We start from the raw sequence: 25,581 nt of genomic DNA, 5'->3' as shown, positions 1-25,581 counted from the left end.
TAATTTATCAATGTGGTCAATTATAAAAAAATATAAACGTTGAAGTGAAGAACCTGCTGCTAGCATATTAAATGTGTCGGCGTTTCCCACATTTGAGTGTAATTCACGGAGTGCGGCAGCAGCTCGTAATGATTACGATTTCCCTTTGATTATTTTGGTCGTCCAACTCGTTTTTTCGTGCTTCCTCCTCCTGCTTGTGTATGCATCTTGACTTTATAACAAACACAAAAATTCGGTGCGTAGGCTCGAGCGAGGAAATAAAAATCCGTGGTGCGTGCCTCCCAAACTCGTCTGCCAGTCGGAACCCTGCCCTTTTTGGGGTCGGCGTGGAAAATGATAATAGTTGTGCTGCAGCAGCTGATCCGTCGTGCGTAACAATGAGCCAGATTTCGTTCCATTCGCTCACGTATCAAATTATGGAAGGGAACGCGTGTTTAGTTCCTCCTACGGTGCTGGGTTTCGATTCAAACAAAGTAATTATTGGGTGGTTTGAGGCACTATTCCTAGCTTTATATTTTAATCGTGTTTTTCTCTTGAATGGTGATTCATATGATAAACAACGTTAGAATTTAATTGCTTTAAATGAACACATGAGTTTAAAATCCGAAACATAATTTGTCATGTATATCCAACAAAATAAATTATTGATTTTTAAATTTCTGGATCTGGAATTTCATGAGTGCAATATCTAACAGTATCATTGTTGTTTTTATCTTATCATAAAAGGAAGCTGAATATAGGGACGGCGGTTTTTCAATGTTAATTGCTTCAAAATTTCTTCCTTGTTTCGTATTTCTTGGCTCGATGAATCACAATCTCTGGCAGTGTTTATTCGTGAATTTTGAACAACAATGACCATTTTCCTTGCGCCTAAAGCAAGCTAAATATAATCGCTCTCGATAAAAATGGAGCAAAAAATTTGGCAGCAGCATTCGTGTCGTTTGTTTTTCCTTTGATACCCGAACACGGGAGCCAAAATTCCGCACCGCTGGTATTTCGCCTGCGAGGTAAAGGTCATCATGTTGTCGCGAGCGGGGCGCAGCCTCAGTCACGGAGGGTGCAAGCCGGCTTTAGTTGGTTCAGTGCCCTCGCGAGCGTCGCATCAAAGTCGAAAAGACAACTGGCGAGTTGTTGTCCGTGATCGCGAAGTGTGAAAATTCGCCAACCGTGACAGCATGAGGCGCTCGCCCAGTCCCACCGCCGACCCCGGAAAGTCTCCTATTCCACCCCCGAGAAGCCCAGTCGGCTCCTACGGCCATTACAAGGCGGTCCAGCCCCGACTGGGCCCTCTCTCCTCCACTTATCTTCCAGCCACCAATCTGGTAAACAAAAACTGCTATCAGGGGAGGCAAGTAGCAAAATTGGTTGATTGTTACAAATTTTCACTTTCGGTGAATAGAATTTGTAAAAGACACATTTCCATTAAGTGATTTCTATCCAGTTTTAACAAGATAATTCTAATCATTATCTAAGCACAAAGAGAAAGAAAACTCAGAATAATGTGCTAGTGGCATGAAAGGCGAAAACGAGAAACCCATTTTTTCGCCTTCACTTCCCTGGTCTACTGTTAATCTGTGAAAGCGGTGATACTCCTAACTGTCCTGAGTTTAGGTGAGAAAGGTTTGTAAAAAATGGCATAAAATTTGCAACGCAAATTCCTTCAATATTGTTATTTATTTGCTTCTTGCATGTTATACTAACATTGAGCGTGTTCAAAGCATCGTGTCAATGAATATAATTAAACAAATCCTAGGATAGAATAATTTTTTTAAACAATTTGCTTGTGTACGCTAGGAATTTTAAGAAATAATGCTCATTTCCTTTCCTGCCACTCACATCACATTTCTCTTAAGAACAGTAATTTAAAAAAAATTGTTGAAGATGGGATTTCAATTTTAATGCGCTTTAAATATTAATAGATGACCAGTAACAATCCAAAGTATAAAATTAAGTGATTGATAGAATTTAACCTTGAATTATTGTGGGGTAAAATTTGGTTGCCTAGGGAATCTGTTTCCACATGAAATTGGATTGTTAAGTTTTTCTTTAAATACAAATAATTATTTCTTTGTCATTTATAATAACTTGTATTAAACGTACGTTCAAAACTATCAACCATTATTTTATGAGGATGATATGAACTATATCACGAGGTCCAAACTAATGAAATAAATACGTGAGACGATAAAATGCTGATTGAAAAACGCCCTCTTGAGCCGAGGCAGACGTACGCGAGCGCTCTGTCCGGCATGCCGTTCCAGCCGCTCGGTCGGCCCATCCAGTACATCAAGCCGCCTCGCTCGACCCCGTTGCCCGCGTCGGACGGGCCCACGCGGCCCTCGACCCTGCAACCCTCACCCGGCGTGCCCGAGGAGCGCACTCTAACGCCTGGCCACCGTGCCCCCTCTCCTTCTTTCATGGACCCCAACTACTGCCTCTGCTGTCCGCCGAACGACCTGCGCTTCTCCGACGCCCTGCGCGCCAAACCACGTGTCCCGTTGCGCCGACCCTTCATCGTAGGAGGAGACGTGAGTGCTTTTACAACTCTTTTACTCTGAATTCCGCTCTGTCTTAATGTCTGCGTGCGTGTGTGATTTAATGTTAGGGTTGCCAGATTACATTTATGTAAAGAAAAAACCAAATTAACATTTTTAATCACATATCATTCCGATTTTCTAATCCAAGTGTAGACACTTGTATATTTACATATAAAATTGGTATTAAATCTAGGATTTGTCTTGTGTAGAAAAAACACGTCAATCAAGATGTATAATGTATAACAAAGTTAAAATAATAATTAATTTTTAGAGAGCGAGATGTAGGCATTCACGCTAGGGGACCTATGAAGCATTCCAGTTGATAATATTGCTCGATTTTGCTTAATGTCGATTTTTTTAGCAAAATTATTCGTTTTCGGATTTAAAATTTGTCATTTTTAATTTAAAGCTTTTAGTCTGAAACCACTATGAATCTTGTAGAATAAAAAGGCTTATTAAAATTAGTAAGGAGCTCCCTAAAATCACGACTGGGTTTGAAAATGTAAACATTTTTTTAATAAGAGGACCCATAGAATATTAGACCAGTATATGGTATTTGCATGGAAGCCACTTTCATGCCAACCGGCAACCCTGATAGAGTGTGGTGTGCGTGCTTGTATCAGAGTTTGTGCGTGGACTGCGGATGCGTGGGAATCTTGCAATGGACGTGCCCAGTTGTTGATTCAGAATTAGCTCGCATTCGATGCGTGGAATTGGGTTTTGTGTGCTTGAATTTTATCAGTAAAAGCTGACATGATGGCGGACGGAATAACTGACAAGTTTAACTGAATAAGTTGCTTTGCAAAGTCAAAATATCCACAGCAACTCGTAATTTTCAATATATTAGTATTCCAAAAAGTGGAAGGCTGAACAAATTTTTCAACACGTGATCACCATGTTGAAACATTCATAGAAAATGATTTCATGGTGGATTTAAAGTTAAAAAACTAATTCCTGGTGGAAAAAAATGAATAAATTTGATACAACATTTTTAAATACCTTATTAAGGTCATCTCCATATGAACATATAATTAAATTAATTAGGCTGACATTTTCCAACAAGTTGTAAATTGGCGTCAATCCATACGCTTCTCCTCTCGAAACTCCAAAATGAATTGTGAAAGAAAACAAATGAAAATAATGAGCTGTTAATTAACGTTCCTTTCTAGCTAATCAAACCCATTCATTTATAATTTGAGAGCTCTAACTGTAAATTTAGAGGCGTTCTTCGTTACTGAAGGTAGATTACAAAATTAAATTTTGATTTCAGATGTAATTTTATGGAGATAACTAGCTGAATTAGAGGAACAATTCGGCTTAATGTTAATAATAAAGGGAGGTTCTCTCAAATGGTCTTGCCTTTTGTTATCTTCAACAAAATAAAATTTGTTTTTAAACAGATACATTCAAACTTTAGCTCATGTTTTTTTATATTTGCTTGTTTGTTTATTCTCACCAAGAAAAATGTAACTTTTAGCAATTTAAAAAATGAGCGATTGGTAAAATTCGGCCCAGTAGACCATTAGGCCTAATAAATTGTAATCCTAGCCAAGTGGTGACGACACTGCAATAATCTAGACCACCCCAGAAAAGGCAGAAAGGCGATCCTCCTGCTCTCGTCGAGGCCCGCAGCTATTGTGCCGACGATTATTTCAAATTGTTATATTGGCCGTGACGTCACACATAATAATAATATTCTGGCCTGGATCCAAATAATGTGTCGGTGCGTGTGAGGAGCTTCTTCTCACTCGCTCGTTCGTTCGCTTGCTTGCTTAATGTATGCGGCTCGTTTGCCGACGCAGCTCGCAGTCGGCGGCCGGCGTTGTGCGAGCGAGGAAGGTGCGCGCGCGATGGACTCCTCTTTCGGTCGGATGGGCAGCACAAGGCGCAGCTACCGCCGCATCGGTTCCATCAGAAAGAAAATGGGCAGACTGGTGGTGAGATGACCATTCAGATAAACAAATAACACAATATATTTATACAGCCACGGTGCGAGGGGGAAATCGGCCGCGCCTCGAATAATTCCATCTTTTTCTCGGCTCGGCAGGCGCCGGCGGCTGCCTTTAATATATTTTTTGAGCGCTTCAATGCTCGCTTGAATTATTTATTTCCGAGATTAGACGTGGCTGCTGCGGCTCCGTCAGCCTTTAAAAGGAAGTTATTATGCGCTATCGCGTTTCTCTTCTTGCCTAATTAATTTTTCGGACCGTTTTGATAAGCGTGGTGTGCCCACCGAAGTGAGTCCATTATTCAGAAATCCACCGTCTTACGCGGAGCTGCCTACAACGCGATTTAGATATCAAATTTTCTTAATTGATCCTTTCTTTTACTATTATTTTAAAATAAAATCTTACGCAAAGTGCTAACCAAATCCACAAGAACATAACAGAGAAACAAATAGTTGTTCGCTATCAGAGGGTTATTCATCTTGAGAGAGGTGAAAGATAAAAAATAAAAAATATGTCTTTGAAATTTTTGGAACTATGATTTTATACCAAAATTGCACTCGTCAATAATTAAAATTTTCATTTGTCTTTTATTAAATTTTCTGGTATATTTTGGGTGAGATTAATCCTTTCTGGTGTCTCTATAGTAACACTCCACTTAAAAATCTCTTATTCACACCAAATATTGACATTTAGATTTAAACTAAATTATCAAGATAAAATTAAATAAATATTCATGGGTGTAGTGAGATTATCCTATACCTTGTCTTATCAACCAACAGCTCAACAAAACCAAATGATGTAACATTTTTCTTTAAAAAAATGGGACGCAGAACTCAGTAAACAAATTGCGACATTTTGCCGTTCATGGAAAAAAACGATGATTGCGGTTCTGTTTCCAAGGCGTTTTTTTTTAACCATGGCTTTTTACCACACATTTTGATCGAAGTATGGAATTTTAACTGTATTCATAGTGGCCACGCACAATCTCTTGTTTAGATCTGGAGTGTTCCGCTAAAATAATTATATGTTGTCAAACGTTTCAACATGAATCCCTTTTGGCGCAGAGTGACCGAGACTACATCGGCTTCGCAACTCTGCCGGAGCAAGTGCACAGGAAATCTGTGAAGCGCGGCTTCGAGTTCACCCTGATGGTGGTCGGCGAGTCGGGACTTGGGAAGTCAACGCTCGTCAACAGCCTGTTCCTCAGCGACCTCTACAATGACCGAGTCATTCCTGATGTCAGCGGTTAGCCTGAAACTTAAACTCAAAATGCCAGATTTGTGGAAAACTGTATTTAAATATTAATTTCAATATTTTATGGCCTGCTCTGAATAATTATACTACTTTTAGCACATTAACTTTTATTTTAAATAATTCGACCAGGAGAGCAAAGAGCTGTTGATGAAAACACATTTAAAAAAAATTGTTAGTATATCTTTGATTTTTTTAAAAATTTTGTTAATACAAAAAAGCATTATAGGCTTTGCATCTAGTAAAACTGTTTAAACTTCGTCCTAGATTTTTGTATGAAAATATAATATATTAAATCATTACAGTTTGTACAGTGTTAACCAGTTCTAAAATGACTCTATTCCAGATCTTGTCGCTCGGACAACAGCGATCTCCAAGCAGACCATGGACATCGAGGAGCGAGGCGTCCGGCTGCGGCTCAGCGTGGTGGACACGCCGGGTTTCGGTGACGCGCTCGACTGTGACGACAGCTGGAGGGCAGTGTGCACATACGTCGAGCAGCAGTTCAGCCAGTACTTCCAGGTAAATGGCCTCAATTATGTGTGTGCCAGTTTGGTTTGGGCCACGCGCGTGAATTGGTTTTTAAAATAACAATTTCGGCTTGTGCCCGCAGGACGAAAGCGGACTGCACAGAAAGAACATCCAGGATAACCGCATCCACTGCTGCCTCTACTTTATTCCGCCCTACGGCCACGGGTAATTGCACCAAGAGCTGCTATAAAAACATCTCGGGCCGAGTTGGCTTCCTCATTTCCCGCAGCAAATCTATACAAAGTGGCAATCTTATTTGCATTTTTCGCACACTTGAAATATTATTTAAAACAGTTATCTAATAACAGGGATCTAACATTTTCTAAACTGGAATTTCGGGTTGTTCCTGAAAATCTGGCATGACAAGAAAAATTTCACCAGAACAGGACACGACAGGAATTTTAATTTTGTGTTTCCAATAACCTCCAAACGTGATTAAAAATTTTCCAACCGAAACATTCCGGAAATTTTGATACCAAACAGGACAAGACAATTCATTTTTTTTTTCAAAACAAGACAGTACAGAAACGTAAAAACCCCTCTCTAGCTCCAAAGCGCGCCTTCTAAGTAAAGCCATCTTAAAAATTTGCGAAATGGTCTAAGCACATTGATGATTTTTTTGCCATAAATTCCACTTTTTCAAATAATAACAAAATTTCAATTTGAATTTTCAGTACAAGTAAATCGCTTGGATAATCAGCTCTAAACCCTACTCAACTCCAAATATTGATAATGTATATTACTATCTTTGTTTGCTATGCGTGTCTGTAATATTGTCAACACTTTTAATGGTCGAAATTTTATTTTGAGAATGTTTTATTGTTAAAATCCATTTGTCATTTTTCCACAGCCTGAGGCAATTAGATGTGGAGTTCATGAAGCGGCTGCAGAACAAAGTAAACCTGGTTCCCGTTATTGCAAAAGCTGATACCCTCACACCCACCGAACTGAAGAGACTTAAGGAAAGGGTTATAGCTGACCTGGAGGAGAACAATGTCCAGGTACTTTTAGTTCTGGGCCGTACATTCCTGATTCTAAAAATCGCCCCTGACAACAGATTTACCAGTTTCCCGATTGCGACTCTGATGAAGACGATGAGTTTAAAAAACAGGACGAAGAACTGAAAAAGTGTGTTCCATTCGCTGTAATTGCTAGTAATACAACCATAGAAGTTAACGGCAAAAAGGTCAGAGGTCGGCAGTATGCGTGGGGAGTTGTTGAAGGTACAAATTCAATACTTCTTAAAAAACAGAAAAAAATCAGCCGCATTCTTTTTACAGTGGACAACCCACAACACAGTGATTTTGCCCGTCTCCGCAGCTTCCTGGTGTCCACACACATGCAGGACTTGAAAGACGTGACACACGACCTTCATTATGAAGCCTTCCGAGCCCATTGCATCGCACAAATTTCGCAGCAAGCTATTAAGGAGAGGTGATTTTCATGAATGACCATTAGACAAACAGTTCTTAAAAGTGGAATATTTCAGAAAGGGCAAACGTGACTCTTCCGGTCCAGTGTTGGACATTGGCACAGAGACAGACCGGCTACTTCTGCAGAAGGATGAAGAGGTAAATCTTCATTGTAAATTATTGCTTTTACCTGTTGTTAAATAAATTGTTAATCTACTTGACCTCCAAATAAAAATACATTATTTCAGATTCGTCGCATGCAAGAAATGCTTGCTCAAATGCAACATAAGCTGCAGAAGCAAAGTTCAACTGGTTCACAAGGAAATCTGCTCGACGAGCTCGCTGTCCCACCCAATCAAAACCAACGGGACAGTGTTGTGGATGTGTAACATTCCGCCAAAAAACGCGTACCAAAAAGTTAAAAGAGTGATTTTTCCAATCATCGATCCACAGCAATTTATTGTTATACTATATAATGTGCACAACAATTATTTATAAACCCCTATACAAAGTGTTGATTCCAAAATATGACGAAAAACTAATAATTGAGGGTTTTAAATTTTGTTTCTCTTTTTTTCGAAAATTCTTACTCGAATGGAGAGGTGTATAATTCTCAGTATTGATTGCGATCTCAATTAAAGTGGCAAATTGTAAAATAATATCGTTCAAAACATTTAGTGTCATGCAAACTTCTAGTCGAAGCAATTATTTGCGAATTTTTATCCAGCTAATTTATTATATTGTGAATAATAATTGATGGAGATAACTTGAGACGTGTAGTTTCATGTATTAATTTAGACTTTTATTGAAATATGTATTTCAAGTATTGGGACAATTAAAAATCAGCAAATTAAATTGATTGAACTTTTTAATCCATATGATTCCAATAGAGTATTTTTGCTGTAAATACCTTTTACCTTTTGCATTGGGTGATTTTTGAAACTCTACTAATTCAGTTTTGCCTTTTCAAGTAAAAACAAAAATTTGCTTTTTTGGTGGCCTTTTGTGGTTCTGATAAATGGAAGTAAACAGCAGTAAAGTTATTGTTTTCATACAAAACATTTTATTTCGAGTGTGTTAAAACTACATCACAAATTTCCACATCGCAATAGTACAAGGTTTGTTGCAGACTGAAAAATAAAACAATGAACCATATTATTTAATTCAACGTACTAAGCTACTGCAGGAAAATCTGAAGAAAATGCCTTTCCGGCAAACTGCACTGCACTTGGGTTGAGCGGATTGCATAATCTCATATTCATAATCAAGTGATCTCTAAATACACAGATACTTTAAGTTAGTTTCGTAGTGTTGCTAAATACTTATATGAAGAATAATCAGCAAGGGAAATATATCGGCTTTTGGTTTCATGCATAAAAGCCCGCTGTGACATAATTCAAGAGTTTATTTGCTCAACACAATGACACGTATTTTTTGCAAACGCCGACTGTTTGAAGGTAATTCTCGTTTCCATTTTTGTAATGTATGTACCATCAAAGCAGGGGAAAATGAAATGCGTGTTGACAGTCACTTCCTCTCTAGATTGTCGATTCCATTCTTTGTTTCCTATACAGCAACAATGCATCTCGCTTCACTCAAACCAACTCAACTCGATCGGAAAATAAAAATCAAATTTTATAAAAGCCAACTCAATGAATAATGCGAATTAGATTTTTTATTTTAATTCCCTGTTTAAATCTTGTATTTTGTTACATTTTCCAATCATTTTCAGTCGAAGCACAATCTGGCAACCTGCGCGGCAAGCGAGTTGCGCGAGTTGCATACTCACTCACAATCGCCCTACACGTGTGCCCACAAAATGCGAAGCTATTCCTACTCGGTCATGTTCACACACTGGACAGTAAAATTCTTTTCTCAAATCCATGCACAAAAATCCATTGTTCTCATAATTGAATCATTTCTGAAAGGACTACTTAAAATTGTCTTTATGTTTAACATCGTAAATTTCCTTTGGTCCTCTTTTGATTATTTTGCAATAAAGGAAATTTTACTACTGTTCGATATAGATATTATTGCTTGCTAATGCCAACTACGAAGTAATAAATAAATTATTAAATACACACGATGTTACCAAAAATCACATGTAAAATATTTAATCTTATAAAACTTAATAAGGCAGGACGTACATTATCATGTATTTGTTGCCTCATTGTTCTCCTTTAATCGAATGAAGTGTAATCTTTGAAGGCACTCTGGAATTCAGTGAAGTTGCTCTTATGCTCTTGTAGCTATAATTGCCCCCGTCTTCAAAAATATGCATCGCCGCTTGAGTCAACCGGCTTGACGGATAAGCAAATTGCTTATTTGATATTCAAGTGACACTTCCTATTTGTATTCGGCGCTAGCAGCCAATAAAATTTGAGCCTGCCTTATCCTTGATTTTGATCGTCACGTGTGTCTCGGTGGAACAAGCAGATGAGTAATCCACTTTGAATAACAAGCAGACGCTGTTTACACACAAGAGAGGCATGAAATAAATGATGCTGTCCCCATCAATCACAAAACCTTCCAATCATTTGTGGCACAACAGTCTAAGCATTGCTATTTTTAATTTCTGCAGAGTTTAATTTTTATTCGGTCAAATTTATTCCAAAATTTATTATCGCACCGAAAAATACATATATTGGTTCCATTAGCAAAATTTTATTTAACATTTGGTTGGAACAAAAAAATCAATAGCATGCAAAAAATATCCGTTATTTTGTGTCACTTTTTTACTCCATATAACTTGAACGTGCTGTATAGAGTAAACACAATATCATGCACCATCGACAAATAAAAGTTGGAGTGACAACGTGACAAAGCAACTCGACACGGGGACGCTGTGGTAAAATCACCTGATACGTGATAGTTTTGATGACGAGAGCGAAACCAGGAATTTTTCAACGAGCAACAAGTCCGTTCGTATAATATATTTTTGTCGAGCGCGTTGAAATGTGATCTTTTTGCGGTTTGTGTTCTGCGTTATAGTGTTAAAATTTTAGTCACCTTTTTGTAAGACTGTAAAACGTTACAAAACAACTAAAATCATCGCTTTTATTTAGTTTAGCATAAATTTTCATGTATATAATTTCAGATCATACAACATAATTATCGATGAACTTATAAAATACTTAAAAACATGTGGGTCCCCATAGTTAATTCAAAAGGTATTTTAAGCGCGACGAGGACATTTTTATGAATATAGGCTTTCAAATAAATTCATTTTCTCATTCAAGTTCATAAGTTTCAATTTTGTTCTCATAAATGAAGGTGGCTATTTATCCCTGACTTGAGTTTTAAGTTCCAGCGCTTGATTGCCCCCGGTTACAATACAATCTTTATTTATATGTCTTGCTATTGGACTTTTTACAAGGCGAGCGTGAAATTGATACTCTGTGATTGTCACTTGGTGTTTTTTTCTGTATTAGAAGTAATAAAATAAGCAACCAGTCGTGAGTAACAAGACACTTTTAAAAAAAAGAAAAGAGACCCCAGCTTAAACACCACAAGGGGAATTCTATTGCTCCACCACGAATAGCTATTTAGTATGGTATATTGATTTTATGGTCGAAAAATCTGCAAACGGTTGTTGAGTTTGGTTTTTAGCTCTTATAAATATCATAGAATCAACTAGGAATTGAATGCGAATATTTTATGTTTAAAGTATTCGTTTATTGGGTTTAATTTAATTTTAAATTATATTTAAAATAAGTGTCGTTAAACGTTTTAAAAATATCAGTCATTAATTGCGAGCATTTTAAATCTGCGAGTTTTCAAGAAGATGAAATGATTCGCAGTCATAACGAGCTCAAATTGTTAATTCTAGTCAATTATCAAACTCAAATCCGATCTCCAAAATAGTCATTCCATTTGGAACGGAAGGTCCTATAAGTGTTCCCTAAAGAACTTAGAAATTCACACGTTGAGAGGTATAGAATTTCAAGAAACAGAGACTGCTCCTTGTTTCGAATTTCCCTCGCGTGTTGTGAGGCGACGCAACTAGTGAAATAATAATAAATTCGTATGTCTCTGGCTTGGATCAAGTTGAAACAAGACGAACACCCTTGCAGCTCCCCTTCTAGCGTTTCTCTCTTCCGTTTGCCGTTAAAACAACCGTACAGTTGTATTTCTCAGAGAGGTATTAAGTCGGGTGCTGATCACACCCTTAGCAAAAAGACTGTCGCTTGCACTGAATTCCACTGCGCCCGGCTGGCTCTCACAGTCAGGGAAGCCTTACTTAACACCCCCTTGGGGTTCGCCAGTTGGCAACGGGATTATTGAGAGGACAGGAAATTCCCACAAAATTTGTCACGCTCTGAGAATTGTGGGAGTATAGGTGTACTAAATTCAAATTTGAATACGTCACTGAACAAGTAGCATTATTTAGGGAATTTGTGGGGTATTTTAACTACAATTTATGCAAATCCCCCCTCCCCAAAGTCATTTTTTTAAACGCGAACAAAATTTCTTAATAGAATTTATGTAGACATACAGGTTTAAATGCGACATCGCAAAATAACTTGAAACTCTCGCATTTGTTGAGAGCATGCTATGTGGGTGTCGAGTGCGGGCTGATATGCGCCTACAATTAATTCTCTTGCATAGCAATGACGGTTCCATTCGGATTTTGCGAAAGCTTTCCGACTCGCTACTTCCTGGATTGCACCTTTGCAGCATGCGTGAATTAATTTTACGGGACGAATGTCTAGCGTTTCAATCAAAGACTCCGGTGCGGGGGCAGTAACACGAGCTGGTCCTTTTCTGCGCTGGGCTTACTCCAATCAGACCCGTGCGCCCATTTTATTCGTCCGTGATGTTATAGGGACGAGCTTTTCGCTATCAGGGGGTCGACTAACTCGAAAAAGGCGAGTCGATATAAAACCCTTGGATATTTTATGGAGTAATAATTGAAAGAGTGGGCATCTGGATGACCGGGAGATAATTATAATTTTCACTCATCTTGTTAGCTGCAGTCTCTCGCTCGACAACTTCAAGTTGCCCACGCGGCACACGCTACGCGTGCTCGCAAAGATACACCAGCATGCGAAATGGAAAATGCAAAAGGCGTTGAGTTATAAATAAAGGAAAAACTTGTTTGCATGCTGCAACGCTGAGAACTCGGCGTTTGAATTGAATTTTACTTATCGCTTTGTTCCATCTGAGGAGTATTTTTCAAGAGCATATTGTTTCATTGGTAGGTGGGTGACTTGCAAGTTTGCGTCTTTCACCCGCCCGCCCAGACAAATCCAATTTGCTAGTTCGATTGACATGGCAAGTGCCATGCAAAATTACACTCTAACTTTTAGACAGTGCCGGTTTCGCAAGTCAGTAGGATGGATTTTTACTTGTGGCCCATACAAAAGGATAATCAAATCGCCTAAATTAAATATCTAGCAACAGAATGCAATGACGCCTTACACACATTGCATCTCTACATACGTGTCACGATTGCGATGCAATCTTTGCAGTACGTTCCCACAGCGACAACTGGCTGTATGGAAATACGGCAATAGTTACTATTGTATTTTAAGAGTCTGATGGAAAATGGTTTGATTGCATCTGTGACCTACTTTATCCAATTTAAAAACGTGAAATATGAATTTAACAAATCAGAATTATAAATAATATTTATGCCAGAGAAAATATTCAAGGAAACAAATACACACATTGGAGGATTTTAAATATAGCTACACTTACAGTTTGTCAATATTTCACGGGAAGTATAAAGCTGAGTTTCAAGAAAGAAAAAAATATGAAGCAATCAGAAGAAATGAAAATACGCGTACACTTTTACAGTTAAATTAACTATAGCTTGAAATTTTAAACACTAACATTTTGGGTTTCCATGGAATGAAATTTCCACCGATCGCGATGTTTGATAGATGCGAAAACCGGAAGGTTCACAGTTTATTTTGGACTATGGTTTCCTCTTAAATGGGGGGCATGCAGTGACGGGGGACAGCCATTATTTATCAAAATATATACCACCGTGTAATAATTTCAAACTGTTTATATGTTGATGAATTTCCAATCAGTGCCGTCTTTTATTTTCTTTACAAACAAAATGTTAAATGTGCATACCTGGGACGCGTAATTTCCTTATGTTGATGTTTTACTTTATTAAAGTATATTTATTCAGCACAATTCACATATCGATAATAAGATAGTTCTGCTATGTTTCAAATAGATATAAAAAATATTTTGCTGATCATAGTCACGAGATTTTGACTTAGTAAGTTAGAAACCAATCGGATGGCAGGTGAAAATGTTTTTAATATTTCCCACAATAATTCTAAGTAGGACAGCGGAGATTCATGTCATAGTTTAAATCAGAAATGCAAAGGATATTTCGCAAACTGAACAACAGGATGTGAGGACTGTATAAAAGCCAAGCCGAGTTAGTGCGCTGGCACTTTTGACAGAGCTCATCGCAAAGATGAGCGCATTCAGAAGTTTTCTTTTGGGATTCCAAGTAAAATCCCTCTATTATGTTTATAACTTTCTTTAAAATCCGACCCGTCAAGAAAATTTACCCTATTGAAGCTAAAAAACGTGAAATTTTTCTTCACACTTTTGATGATTTCGATAAATGAGCCACATTCAGTCAAAGCAACAAATTTCTGTCCAGGGGTCGATAGATTTTGATGAAATTTTGTTTGCGTTAATTTTGCCCTAATTGTACTTCAAAACAATTGAGAAAACTCCGACTTTCCCATTTTTGCGGGTTTTGCGGGCGTTCAAATGTCAAAATCTGGGAATTTTGAGTACTTCATAACTTTGCTCAGGGTAGTCCTAGAACAAAAATTAAAAAACCCGTAAACTCGTCTCAACAAGGCAAACAACTTTTACATTGACCTCAAAGTGGTAGGTCAAAGGTCAAGGTCATACAAATTAATTTTTTGAATTTAAACTCAAATTTGAAAATGAATATATTGAAATTTTTTGTTTTTTTCATAGCCATTTTGTAGAGCACAAAAAATGAAGCTAAAAACGTTAAAATTTGGAATGGCGTTTTGCCTCATTTTTTTAATAAAAAATGAAAACTTCGAAAACCCTTGTTTTTCGAGGTTGGTAAAAAACGATGATTGGCCAAATCTCGACTTCTAGTAATCCGAATTTGAAAAACCGCATACCGTTAGACTCCTCTCGACATCCCTAAGTGCACTAAAGGGGTTTTAGACCTGCCAACCCCCAACCCCCTTTTAACCCCCTAAATAACGGCAAATTTAGAATTTTTCGTCCGCTTTAACACCTTAGCACGACGTTGACGAGTAATTGTCTTCTTCAAACCAATTCAGTTACTTAGTTCACTTCAAGTCGAGTCAAAAGGTACTTAATTTTTGTTAATAGGACCACTAAAATCCGAGATTCGGGTGCACAAAGATTTTTATTCTAAACGCGATGCAATAAAATTCTGGATGAACGACCAAATCTCGACTTCTAATCATCCGAATTTCAAAAACCGCATACCGTTAGACTCCTCTCGACATCCCCAAGTGCATTAAAGGGGTATGACACCCACCAACCCCCTACCCCCTTTTAACCCCCTCAATAACGGGAAATTTAGCATTTTTTCGTCCGCTTTAACACCTTAGCACGACGTTGACGAGTAATTGTCTTCTTCAAACCAATTCATTTACTTAGTTCACTCAAAGACGAGTCAAACGGAACTAATATTTTGTAAATAGGACCACCACAACCTGAGATTCGGGTGCGCAACTAAGTAACTGAATTGGTTTGAAGAAGACAATTACTCGTCAACGTCGTGCTAAGGTGTTAAAGCGGACGAAAAATTCTAAATTTGCCGTTATTTAGGGGGTTAAAAGGGGGTTGGGGGTTGGCGGGTCTAAAACCCCTTTAGTGCACTTAGGGACGTCGAGAGGAGTCTAACGGTATGCGGTTTTTCAAATTCGGATTACTAGAAGTCGAGATTTGGCCAATCATCGTTTTTTACCAACCTCGAAAAACAAGGGTTTTCGAAGTTTTCATTTTTTATTAAAAAAATGAGGCAAAACGCCATTCCAAATTTTAACGTTTTTAGCTTCATTTTTTGTGCTCTACAAAATGGCTATGAAAAAAACAAAAAATTTCAATATATTCATTTTCAAATTTGAGTTTAAATTCAAAAAATTAATTTGTATGACCTTGACCTTTGACCTACCACTTTGAGGTCAATGTAAAAGTTGTTTGCCTTGTTGAGACGAGTTTACGGGTTTTTTAATTTTTGTTCTAGGACTACCCTGAGCAAAGTTATGAAGTACTCAAAATTCCCAGATTTTGACATTTGAACGCCCGCAAAACCCGCAAAAATGGGAAAGTCGGAGTTTTCTCAATTGTTTTGAAGTACAATTAGGGCAAAATTAACGCAAACAAAATTTCATCAAAATCTATCGACCCCTGGACAGAAATTTGTTGCTTTGACTGAATATGGCTCAAATACATTTTAGTGCCGGAAAATTTACTTGACGGGCTTTATTACTAGAGCAATTAATTTTTATCTTTGATAATTTACATATTTATTTATAGTATTTTTCATACACTTGATCCTAAATTTAAATAGTGTTGGATTAACTCGTTTTGTAGATCCTGATCCTGTTCAATGCTGCTAGCGTAAATGCAGCGACAAAAGACAACAAACCGAGCATATTCGTGAAGAACAATGGACAAATAGTCCAACCCGTGCACACCAGTTCGACAACCAAAAATATTCAAGCCTTCTACTTAAACTAATTATATTTTAGAGAACACCAATAATATTGGCGCACAAATCATCGGGGGATCGCAGGCTGCTGCAGGAGTATTCCCATGGCACGCTTGGCTGGACATATTGCAAATCGGCTGTCGGTGGATACTTGTGCGGTGCTTCGCTGATCGCGCCAAAGTACGCGATGTCCGCGTGTCACTGCATCATGTAAGTTTCTTTAGACTCGGTGAAAATTGAATCAAAAGAAATATGTCTGCAGGCCGATTTCCAAATTCAAGCATGAAGTGGTGCTCGGCATAGTCAACATTAGATCACCCACTGCGGGATATGTCAGGAAGACCATTGCAAAACCTATTTGCCACGAAAATTACGTTGCATCAACGACCCAAAATGATGTGTCCCTGCTTCCATTCGATAGCCCGGTTACTGCAACGAGTAACTATAAAAAAGTCGATCACCAAAACCTTCAATAGCGTTTCATTGCCCCAGGCAATATTCAATGGATCAATCTGCCTCAACCTTCACTCGCGTCCGCTGATTTGGTCGGCACGAAAGCCAACGTTAGCGGCTTTGGCAGAATTTCAGATAGCAGTATGCTCGTTGAACGATGCACTTTGCTGCGGATAATTAATTGAAATTGAACAGATCAAATTACGAGCAACACGCTGAAGTACGCAACTCTTACAATCACCACTGACGCGTCGTGCACAACCGAGTACGGCGCGAATTGGTACTTTTCGAATGTGATGATGTGTGCAAAAGCACCAGCCGCAGACCAAGCAGACTGCAACGTACTTTAAGCCAAGAGTTTGAGTCACCAATATAAATAATAAAAAATGCACGTAGGGCGACAGCGGCGGAGCTCTCGTATACAACAACGGCTCTGCTTGGGTCCAGATCGGAATTGTGTCGTGGGCAGGCAGCTCTTGCCAGACGACGTCTTCCGTGTATACAAGGGTCACGTCATTCGTGAGTTGGATTACTAACAAAATGAGTGGTAAAACGTTCAGAAAAAAAAGTATTACAAAAAAGAGTCAGGCGAAAATGATCAATTACATTCCAGCACTTGACGGCGGAGTTACCAGCGCTCCTAGCACTGCCAGCACCAGATCTAGTACCACAAAAAAACCTACAACACCAACTGCTACAAAACCGCCACAATGTGCACCCAAAGATTTCAAGGTTTTTGGCTTATAGCCATCAATGGAACAGCGTCTTGTGATCTTGTTGTTGAAATTATTACAGAACTTGCAAAGGAAGTGCTGCTCTCCACCTGCTAAAGATTTGTTAGCCAAGACGTTTAACAAGGCAGTAGAAACCATTTGCAAAAAGGTTGGTGGTGACAACACTGCATTCAATTTGTTCGCCCTCAACAAGCTGCAGAATGCTAAGAAAAAAACCAGCCTTGATTTGACCGATTCTGCCAGTATGGCAAAGCAACTCGCCAAAGCTGCTGTAACGAGAATTTCGTATACAATTGCCAAATTTGAACCTAAACGATATTTCAGTGCTACATTTCATGCTTCCTCAACCAAACAGGAGCTGTATGTCGATGATCCATTCTAGCAACCAGAATAAACTTACATGACCATGATATATATTTCTTAAGGTCGATAGCACTGGTGTCATCGATGTTTCGGCGTTGACCACCCAGCTGATCGCAAATCAAGACCCCTCTGGTCCCTGGGATGAAATTATAACGGCGGCAGTTAGTAACTGCACATCCCTAGTCAACGGTAATACCTTTAACAGGGCCAGAAACAGATATTTGAGCTAAATTTCAGAGTTGCCCCTGCCAGACTTGCCATCTGGCAAGTTGAAGTGCAATCCCAGCGGTGCACTTGTAGTGCAATGTGTTTTGGCCAGAATCATTGATGTGTAATAATGTAAATTTGAAAATTTGGATTTTAAACTAATTGACCTTCCAAAAACGCATCAATGCCCGTCAAGAGGTACACTTAGTTAAATGATCGATTGCAAACATTTTATAACAAACATAATCTTTCAGTAACGAACACCCTCTGTAATACTGACTACACCCTGTTTGATCAGTGCAAAAACTTTATAACCAATGCATTGATGAACAATCCATAAGAGTTTTACAATCAATTGTAATTGAAGCAATCACATAATTGGCTAACGTAAATAGTGTAAAATAATCTTCCCTATCCTTCCCACTCTTCTTTAATTTATTTCTTCTGTTTAAGTCTAACGCATATTTCGATTGCAGGAAATTTTGGAAATTGGATACGTTCTACCTCTAATAAACACGATTCGTCTTTCAAAAAGTTGTATTTTATTTCCACAAAAGCTCCAGTTACAGTTTAAGAAACAATGTAAAATGCACAGAATTTAAAGAAGGTTCCAGAGGAAACTTGACCAATGAATCACAGGCGATAGGCACCGAGAGAGATCTTGTGCAGATCGCGCACCTCGTGGCACAAAACAAATGCGCGGCTGTGCAGCAAAGATGTCAAAGCAGAGCACTAAGCTCGTCAGCAGACAATATTTCAGTCTGTTAAAGCAAAATAAACCGCGTGCTAATGTTTGTGTGCCCGCAATAAATACATCGGGAGCATTATTTTGAGTATGACCAGCAGCAGGCGCAGCGCGGTTCCATTTAGCCGCGCCAACATGTGCTCTTCTTCTGCTGCAGCTCACAAATTGTGCGCCCCACGTCCACGTGTAGCAGTTGCGTACGTCCCATGCGATGCTACACGCACCCGAGTTTATTTTTATTTTATGGCACTGTTTGTTTGAATTTGCAGCAAGCCTCGCGCTCCGCACCAAGGCAGTGGCGTGCCGAGCCAAACATTAAAAACAGAGAATAAGAAGTTAAACGCTTCCATTGCGAGCATAATCATTTTTAATTGCATTTAACTATTAAATCACGAGATTGAAATTTAAATTATCGAACGGCGCAGACATGCTTCTGATGGATAGCTATTAGTGAGTTATGAGAGTAAAAACTAAAAATACGATCTCGTACTTAACGCGGGGTTGACAAGAAGATATCGTAACTCGTTTCTTCTTTTCGATTGCTGTTGAGAAATTGGAATTCAACGATCGCTTGTTTAGAATTCTCTGCAGCTAATATGAAATGTTGCAAGATGACACTCAAAATCATTATTATATGTTTTTAATTATTGTATAATAGCTCGTTACAGCATTATTATTTATTAAGCAATAAAAAATTTAACATTACTCCTAATTGTATAGCAGTTGATAGGAATTAAAATTTATATTACACGACGAGTCATTTTTATGTTCATTGTGTTGGCCATGGTAGCTTTTTTTCAGTTTTTCACTCAAGTACTATTAGCATATTCAATATGATTTCTTTAAATTTGTCAAATTCTGTGATTAACTTATTTTTATTATTTCTTTAGCTAATGAAGAAACTGTTGCCATTGCATTTAAAATATAGTAAATATTTATATATGGGGGCTAAAGTTAACATAACTGTTCTATTTCTATGTATTCTAGATATAATATACAATGAAGTCTGTATTATTTTATTGGATAATATTATTATACATTTCAGTTGCTTTCAATGAGAGATATTAATAATTTGGAGCAAAATATTAACACTCTTGCATCTAATCTCAATAAATGAAGTTCAGCTTCCTCGGTGTGTTACAAGCTGTTTATTTAACCGTATTTCTGCAGACATGTCGTCTTCTCGCGTCTTTTTGATCACGAGAACTTAACTCAATCGAGCCGATCATTTAATCTCGGATGGCTTTGTTGAGTGATCAATTAGTTGTGCGATGGAAATTTTCCAGCAGATTTTATCGATCCCATTAAAGTCAGTTGCCAAATTCGGCAGAGCTTGGAATAAAAAGTAGATGGACTATAGGATTTTCATGTTAGAATTTTATCATAAACAGTCGGAAACTGTTGCAAAAATACAATAATTAATTCAAGTATCTCTTTTTTTAAACTTATCTGAAAATTTCAAACTCCTCTGATATTGGAATTATATTTGATACAAAAACTTGAAACATCGGTAAAAACGGTCTTAAAACTGTTAAAAAAAAAACACCTTAATGGAGCCATAAGAAAGTTGTTCGTCGCAAAACCATCTAAAATTCCCATCCCTATTGATTCTTAATCAGTTTTAACTCTTAAAGTGTGAACAATGTGTTAACGTTTGTTGAGCCATGTTAAAGTTAAAATTGAGGAAATAAAATATAGATTGAATTTAATTTCTAATTCCGCCGCTGATGATGTTGAACATGGTCCGAGAAGCTGTGTTCCTGTACGTGTGCACACACTCACATTCTGTCGAGCTCGGTTGGTTGGTTGTTGGCTGGTGGAAAATTTAAGTGCGAAAGGTGGTCGTAATGAATCTCACGCAGAGTCTGCGTCTGCCAAGACAGAGTTACACGCGAATTTATGAACACCAGACGCGCGCGTTCTCGCAAACACGGACGAATAAAAATTGTATCAAATGACACAGCGCGATGCATATAATCAGCATCTCGGTGCGCGCGGATGAAATTTATTGTGCTTACACAGCGTCCCTTGTTATTATATGTTGGCAGGGCGCAGTGCCATGGCTTATGTTTGGTCTTCAAGTCTTTTAGTTTATGCTCGCCCGATGACGAGAACATAAAATGAGCGTTTAAAGTCGTCCTATTCACTTTACTGCCGCCATTATCTGGTTTAATGAGCACCGCACTTTTTAATGCGACGGACAGATATTTAATTTCACTCGCAAATAATGCTAATCGTTTTGACAAGAGTCGAGACTTGCTTTTTATCACGTCAACCATTCGTTTTTATGTTTCGTTGCGGCGAAAATGTTTTGATTGCATGCAACAGTGAAAACGTTGAAACCTCACTCTTCCTCCTTGCTTGTTATATGTTGCATGTTTGCCTCTTTTAAATTGAGTTGTACACATACACTTTTCTCGTGAGGAGTAGGTGTATGCCAAAAACTTACGGAGGTGAAAATACTAAGAAGACAGGGAAAGTAGATTATAATTTGGCTTTTAACAGTGTAATTAAATTAGCTTTTTTTAGAACCTCTGCACAGCACTTCCCGTGGGCTATGAGTTTCAAGGGGATAAAAAATCCAAATTTTGACATGCAGTTCCCTGGACAAGGAAGATATCGAATATAATTTATTTCAAAAGAATTTAAATTAAGTTGTAAAAGTCCTCTTCATTATTTGAAACAAATTTACTTAAAAATTAAATATGCATATTTTTAAATATTGGCAAATAAAATACATTTTTAGTCTGCACACAATATTTTAAAATTTTAAAAGGGCGAAGTGTACACTTATTTAGCTCATTTAAAATATTTGGATTTTTTTTATGGTTCAACACCACAGAATAAAATAATCCTTTTTTATTTCGTTTAAAAAATAAAGGCTTAAATTTTTAAAATCAAAGTGCGAAAATTTTCATTCCTAATCATTGCGTGTATTCACAATAAAATTACACTACCTTAAAAAATGGATAGTCCGCCGGTACATTTTATCGCAAATCATGAGAGTCTGCAGACCTTATAAATTGTTCAGTAATTATGGCAATTTGGCTGGAGCACAAAGAGTTGCGCGGGCCTTTGGACAAAATAAATAATGGGATGAGAGTAGGCACAGAAAAGAGCAGACAGGTTCTGCGCTTGTTCTCAAGTCTCATCAAATTATATGTAATTTTTGTTTGTTTAAAAATTATATCAGGCCAATCTGGCCAATTCCAATTGGGGGAGGGCAGGGGGCGGCATTGTTATTTATTCTTGTGAACGTAGGCTGCGGTGTGTAATTTTACTTTCGACGCGCCGTTTCTGGTCAATCCATCGCTCAAGGAGAAAAAAAGCGAACATGCATGTTTACCTGACATGGTTTTTTATACTTGTATTAATTTATATTTAGATTTTTTCTGCCCTTACTTAAAATTTCTCATCTAAATTGACTTCTGTTGCAGGAAAGCGCAGAGTTGGATTAGCAATTGTATATCTCAATTCTCTGCACTTAAAATTTTGCTCCTCTCCACTTTTTTACTTGGCAAAAACTGATGGTACAAACACACAGTATATCTTGATGGTCTTGCGGCGGGTAAGCAATTTCGCTCTCCTGTCAGAATAATTTTTTGATGGCCGTGTGTTGCATGTGTGCCAAGAGCTTGCGAGTTGACTGACCCTTTGTTTTATTTGATCGGCCAAGTGCCGCACAGCACTGACGGCCGCAAAAATTAACAAGATTGTTGGCAAATAGTGATTTTATCGGCAGCCAAACCGCATGTTGCTCTCTTCACGGTGCGGGAAGAATGTATTGCGCCTTACTTAGTTTGAAGTGCTCCCCGGCTAAAATTGCATGCTAGAGTACTTGTCTTTTTGCCACTCATACTGAGATAATCGCTGTAAAAACTGTACCAATGAAAGGGCTTTCAACTTTCCAGCTATCGCGATTGTGCGTGTGTTTCTATCGGTGATCTTTATGGAGTTTTTGGGATTCATTACTTTTAGTTTGATTTAGGAATAGTCTTTCTTTTCAAAATTCTCTTTGCTGTCTATTTAATTTTTCATTTGAAAAATATCTCGTATTTAAAAAAGGCTATACTGCTATTAAGTAAAAGAAATATATTTTAAAAGGAAGAATTTGAAGAAAATTTTCTATGATCTAATATCTTTTAAAGAATACAAAAGATAATAAGGTAAGGAAGGGAAAAGGAGAAGAAGACATTTTGGCATAGGAAATAACAGAGCGCAAGAAAGGCTAATTTAAAAGAGTCGAGCAGTCTGCTGCACATTTGTAAATATAAAGACGAGTAGGCTCTGACACTTCTATATTTTTGTAAACTCGGGAGTGATTTCACAACGAATGAACACCTCACCATGAATTGACTTGGCACTACATCTTGTCAAATTAGATTATTTTTATTCCTCCATCAGTTTATTCGTTCCAATCTTGGCACATTTTCTTCTCATTTTCCTCCTTTTCTCTTCATTTCCTAATTTTCACGTTGATATGACTTAAAGAACATAGTCCATGGGCCCACTCCAGCTCTGTACTCCTGGACAGGGTTTTCGTAAGTTGTTTGCCAGGAGTGTTGCCTTTTCTCACATGCTTATATACCTTTTTAATGACATGCTATAACGTGAATGTATTTGACAAAATGTGAGAATAAACAACAATATAAGAAATTACACGGAGAGAGTTTGGATCAAATGTGTATCCTTTTTGGATGTTATTATTTTCCAAAAGAGGACGAAATTCAATATATGCCAAGCACTTATTGTAACAAATTAATGAGCAAAATATTATTTCTTTACTATATTTACCATTCATTTCAAACTTATAAAATGTCTGTGCCGACAAATCAACATTTTTATCACAAATTTATATCCTCTGATAAGCATTGCAATCCAATTTTTGTAACTGCTTCATCTACGCAGTGAAAAGTTCAACATAGCAGCCACAAGAAATTAATAAATAGATTGCGATTGGAAATTACGAAATAGCTTGACACTAATGGAAAAGTTAAAAACACAGTGAGAACTAGTGTTTACCCAAATATAGTGAGTATTAATATTTAAAATCTCTAATGAAATATTTTGTTTTTCCTTCCGTTATCATCTTTTTTCATAAGATAAAGTAATGCCGTGTTTCATTACACCCATAATATTGCACGACGAGCACCGTTCTGGCCAAAATTATATTTAGACTGCGATTCAAAAGCCTCTGTCTCACTTGACAACTGAATACCACGGGCTATTCAACTTTTTGCTCGCCTTGCGGACACCGCGTGTTGATCCACCTTGCGAGCCAAATTTTAAATTAAGAAATTATGCAAATGCAGTGCAGGCATATTACCACCCAGCCGATTTAAAAAGGCTGTTTGGAGCCGACGTCCCGGCCGGGCGCTCCGTTTCGTCCCATCGCCCGCCTAACAAGACGCAGAGCCTTAGGCCGCACTTGGGATACATATTCAAGAAAGGAAGAGCTTGCTGGAAAATCATAGTAACGAGGGCCTTGTGTACACGAACGAAAGAGCGAGCCAGCGAGCGAGCGATCTGCGCGAGATATACGAGCCATGCATGAACACCTCGGTCCGCCGACTCTCCGCGGCCATGCAGGCAGGTAAACTCGTTTACAGCACATCATAAAATCTTATTTCTTATATATTATTTGCTTTGGTCACGACAAGCCAGCCAGCCAGCCTCAGACGCTTTATTGCCCTCTGCATGCTGTGCAACCATTATTTGCATAAATTGTTAATTTTTCTCCTGCGCCCCCACCCCTGCTGAGACTGTGTCTTGCCTGGTAATTTTTTCTGATTCTTCCTCGCGCTGCCTAGTTAGCAGCGCACGGCCAAAGGTAAATAAAGATTTCCACGGCGCAAACAAGATCTGACGTGTATAATAAAAAGTTTATTTTTATATGGTCCTCGGCGTGCTGTCAAAATACGCCACATAAATTGCTCATTGTGGATCAAGATTGGGCCGTGTGTGTGTGTTTGCCCCGCAAATTAATTTCGCATGAAACCGACGCTGCGTGAAGCTGGATTTCCTCCGCTCCTGCGGGTTTGTTTCGACTCGGAGCTGCCAACTCGAGGGTTATTTATTTTTCAGCGACCATTTACGCGCGCGCCGTGATTAATAGCGACCACTCGGCGATTTTAACTCTCGTGTTTTATGTGCTGTCCAGTCAAATCAATTGCCACCCGTTGGACCTGAAATATTGTCCAGCAGAAAAGTATCCAATGTGTTTGGCGTTCGCTGATGATATCCTTCAACTGGAATTTTCTTCTAACTAGCTGGCAGTTAAAAGAAATGAAGGTGCTTCCAAACCTTATGATTTTTCTCTGAAAATTTAAGTTTTCAGTGAGCATTTGCATTATATTGCTATCATAATTTTGATAAAAGAGGAAAATTCAAAAAATCATGTTGGAAATAAGGAATGAAAACATGTTTTGTTGATATTAACAAAACTGTTGAACTGCTACATTTTTAAGTAGAGTTTTTCCTTATCTAATTCTGGATGAAGTTTCCAGCGGTACCTATCGATCACTCACTCTGCATATCTGTGCAATTGAAACGCAAATTCCACAGATCAAATAATCTGTACTGTGAAATCTCGAATATTATCGTGACAAGTAATTGATGACAAAGTGACGATCCTAACTTTTTCACAAATATTCTGTAAAGCTTTACTTTAATTTGGGGGAAAAAATAAAACGTTC

General features: G+C 38.1%; 2 protein-coding genes across 3 annotated transcripts; both read left to right on the top strand.

Annotated features, from left to right (window-relative positions):
* Positions 1-657: 657 nt before the first annotated feature.
* Positions 658-8,535, top strand: Sep4 (septin 4). Of its 2 annotated transcripts, XM_065487861.1 has the most exons (10): positions 658-1,322; positions 2,217-2,528; positions 5,551-5,731; positions 6,084-6,259; positions 6,351-6,433; positions 7,119-7,269; positions 7,326-7,491; positions 7,549-7,702; positions 7,758-7,839; positions 7,929-8,535. In XM_065487861.1, exons 1-10 carry the CDS (start codon positions 1,176-1,178, stop codon positions 8,067-8,069), a joined length of 1,593 nt encoding a protein of 530 aa, XP_065343933.1. In that variant the 5' UTR covers positions 658-1,175; the 3' UTR covers positions 8,070-8,535. The 2 variants fall into 2 exon arrangements, with proteins under 2 accessions (XP_065343933.1, XP_065343934.1); XM_065487862.1 differs by lacking the exons at positions 658-1,322; positions 2,217-2,528 and adding an exon at positions 4,315-4,474.
* A 5,510-nt stretch (positions 8,536-14,045) lies between these two features.
* Positions 14,046-18,269, top strand: LOC135942369 (serine protease 38-like). The gene is made up of 12 exons (XM_065488449.1): positions 14,046-14,155; positions 16,267-16,372; positions 16,425-16,594; positions 16,647-16,822; positions 16,877-16,978; positions 17,033-17,178; positions 17,234-17,384; positions 17,451-17,569; positions 17,633-17,842; positions 17,896-17,931; positions 17,997-18,123; positions 18,172-18,269. The coding sequence occupies exons 3-12, from the start codon at positions 16,572-16,574 to the stop codon at positions 18,267-18,269; spliced, it is 1,188 nt and encodes a 395-aa protein (XP_065344521.1). The 5' UTR covers positions 14,046-14,155; positions 16,267-16,372; positions 16,425-16,571.
* Positions 18,270-25,581: the final 7,312 nt, after the last annotated feature.

Source organism: Cloeon dipterum, chromosome 4 (assembly GCF_949628265.1).
Source record: "Cloeon dipterum chromosome 4, ieCloDipt1.1, whole genome shotgun sequence".
NCBI lineage: Eukaryota > Metazoa > Arthropoda > Insecta > Ephemeroptera > Baetidae > Cloeon > Cloeon dipterum.
Note: the sequence above shows the minus strand (reverse complement) of the source record. Positions and strands in the feature narration are given on the sequence as shown.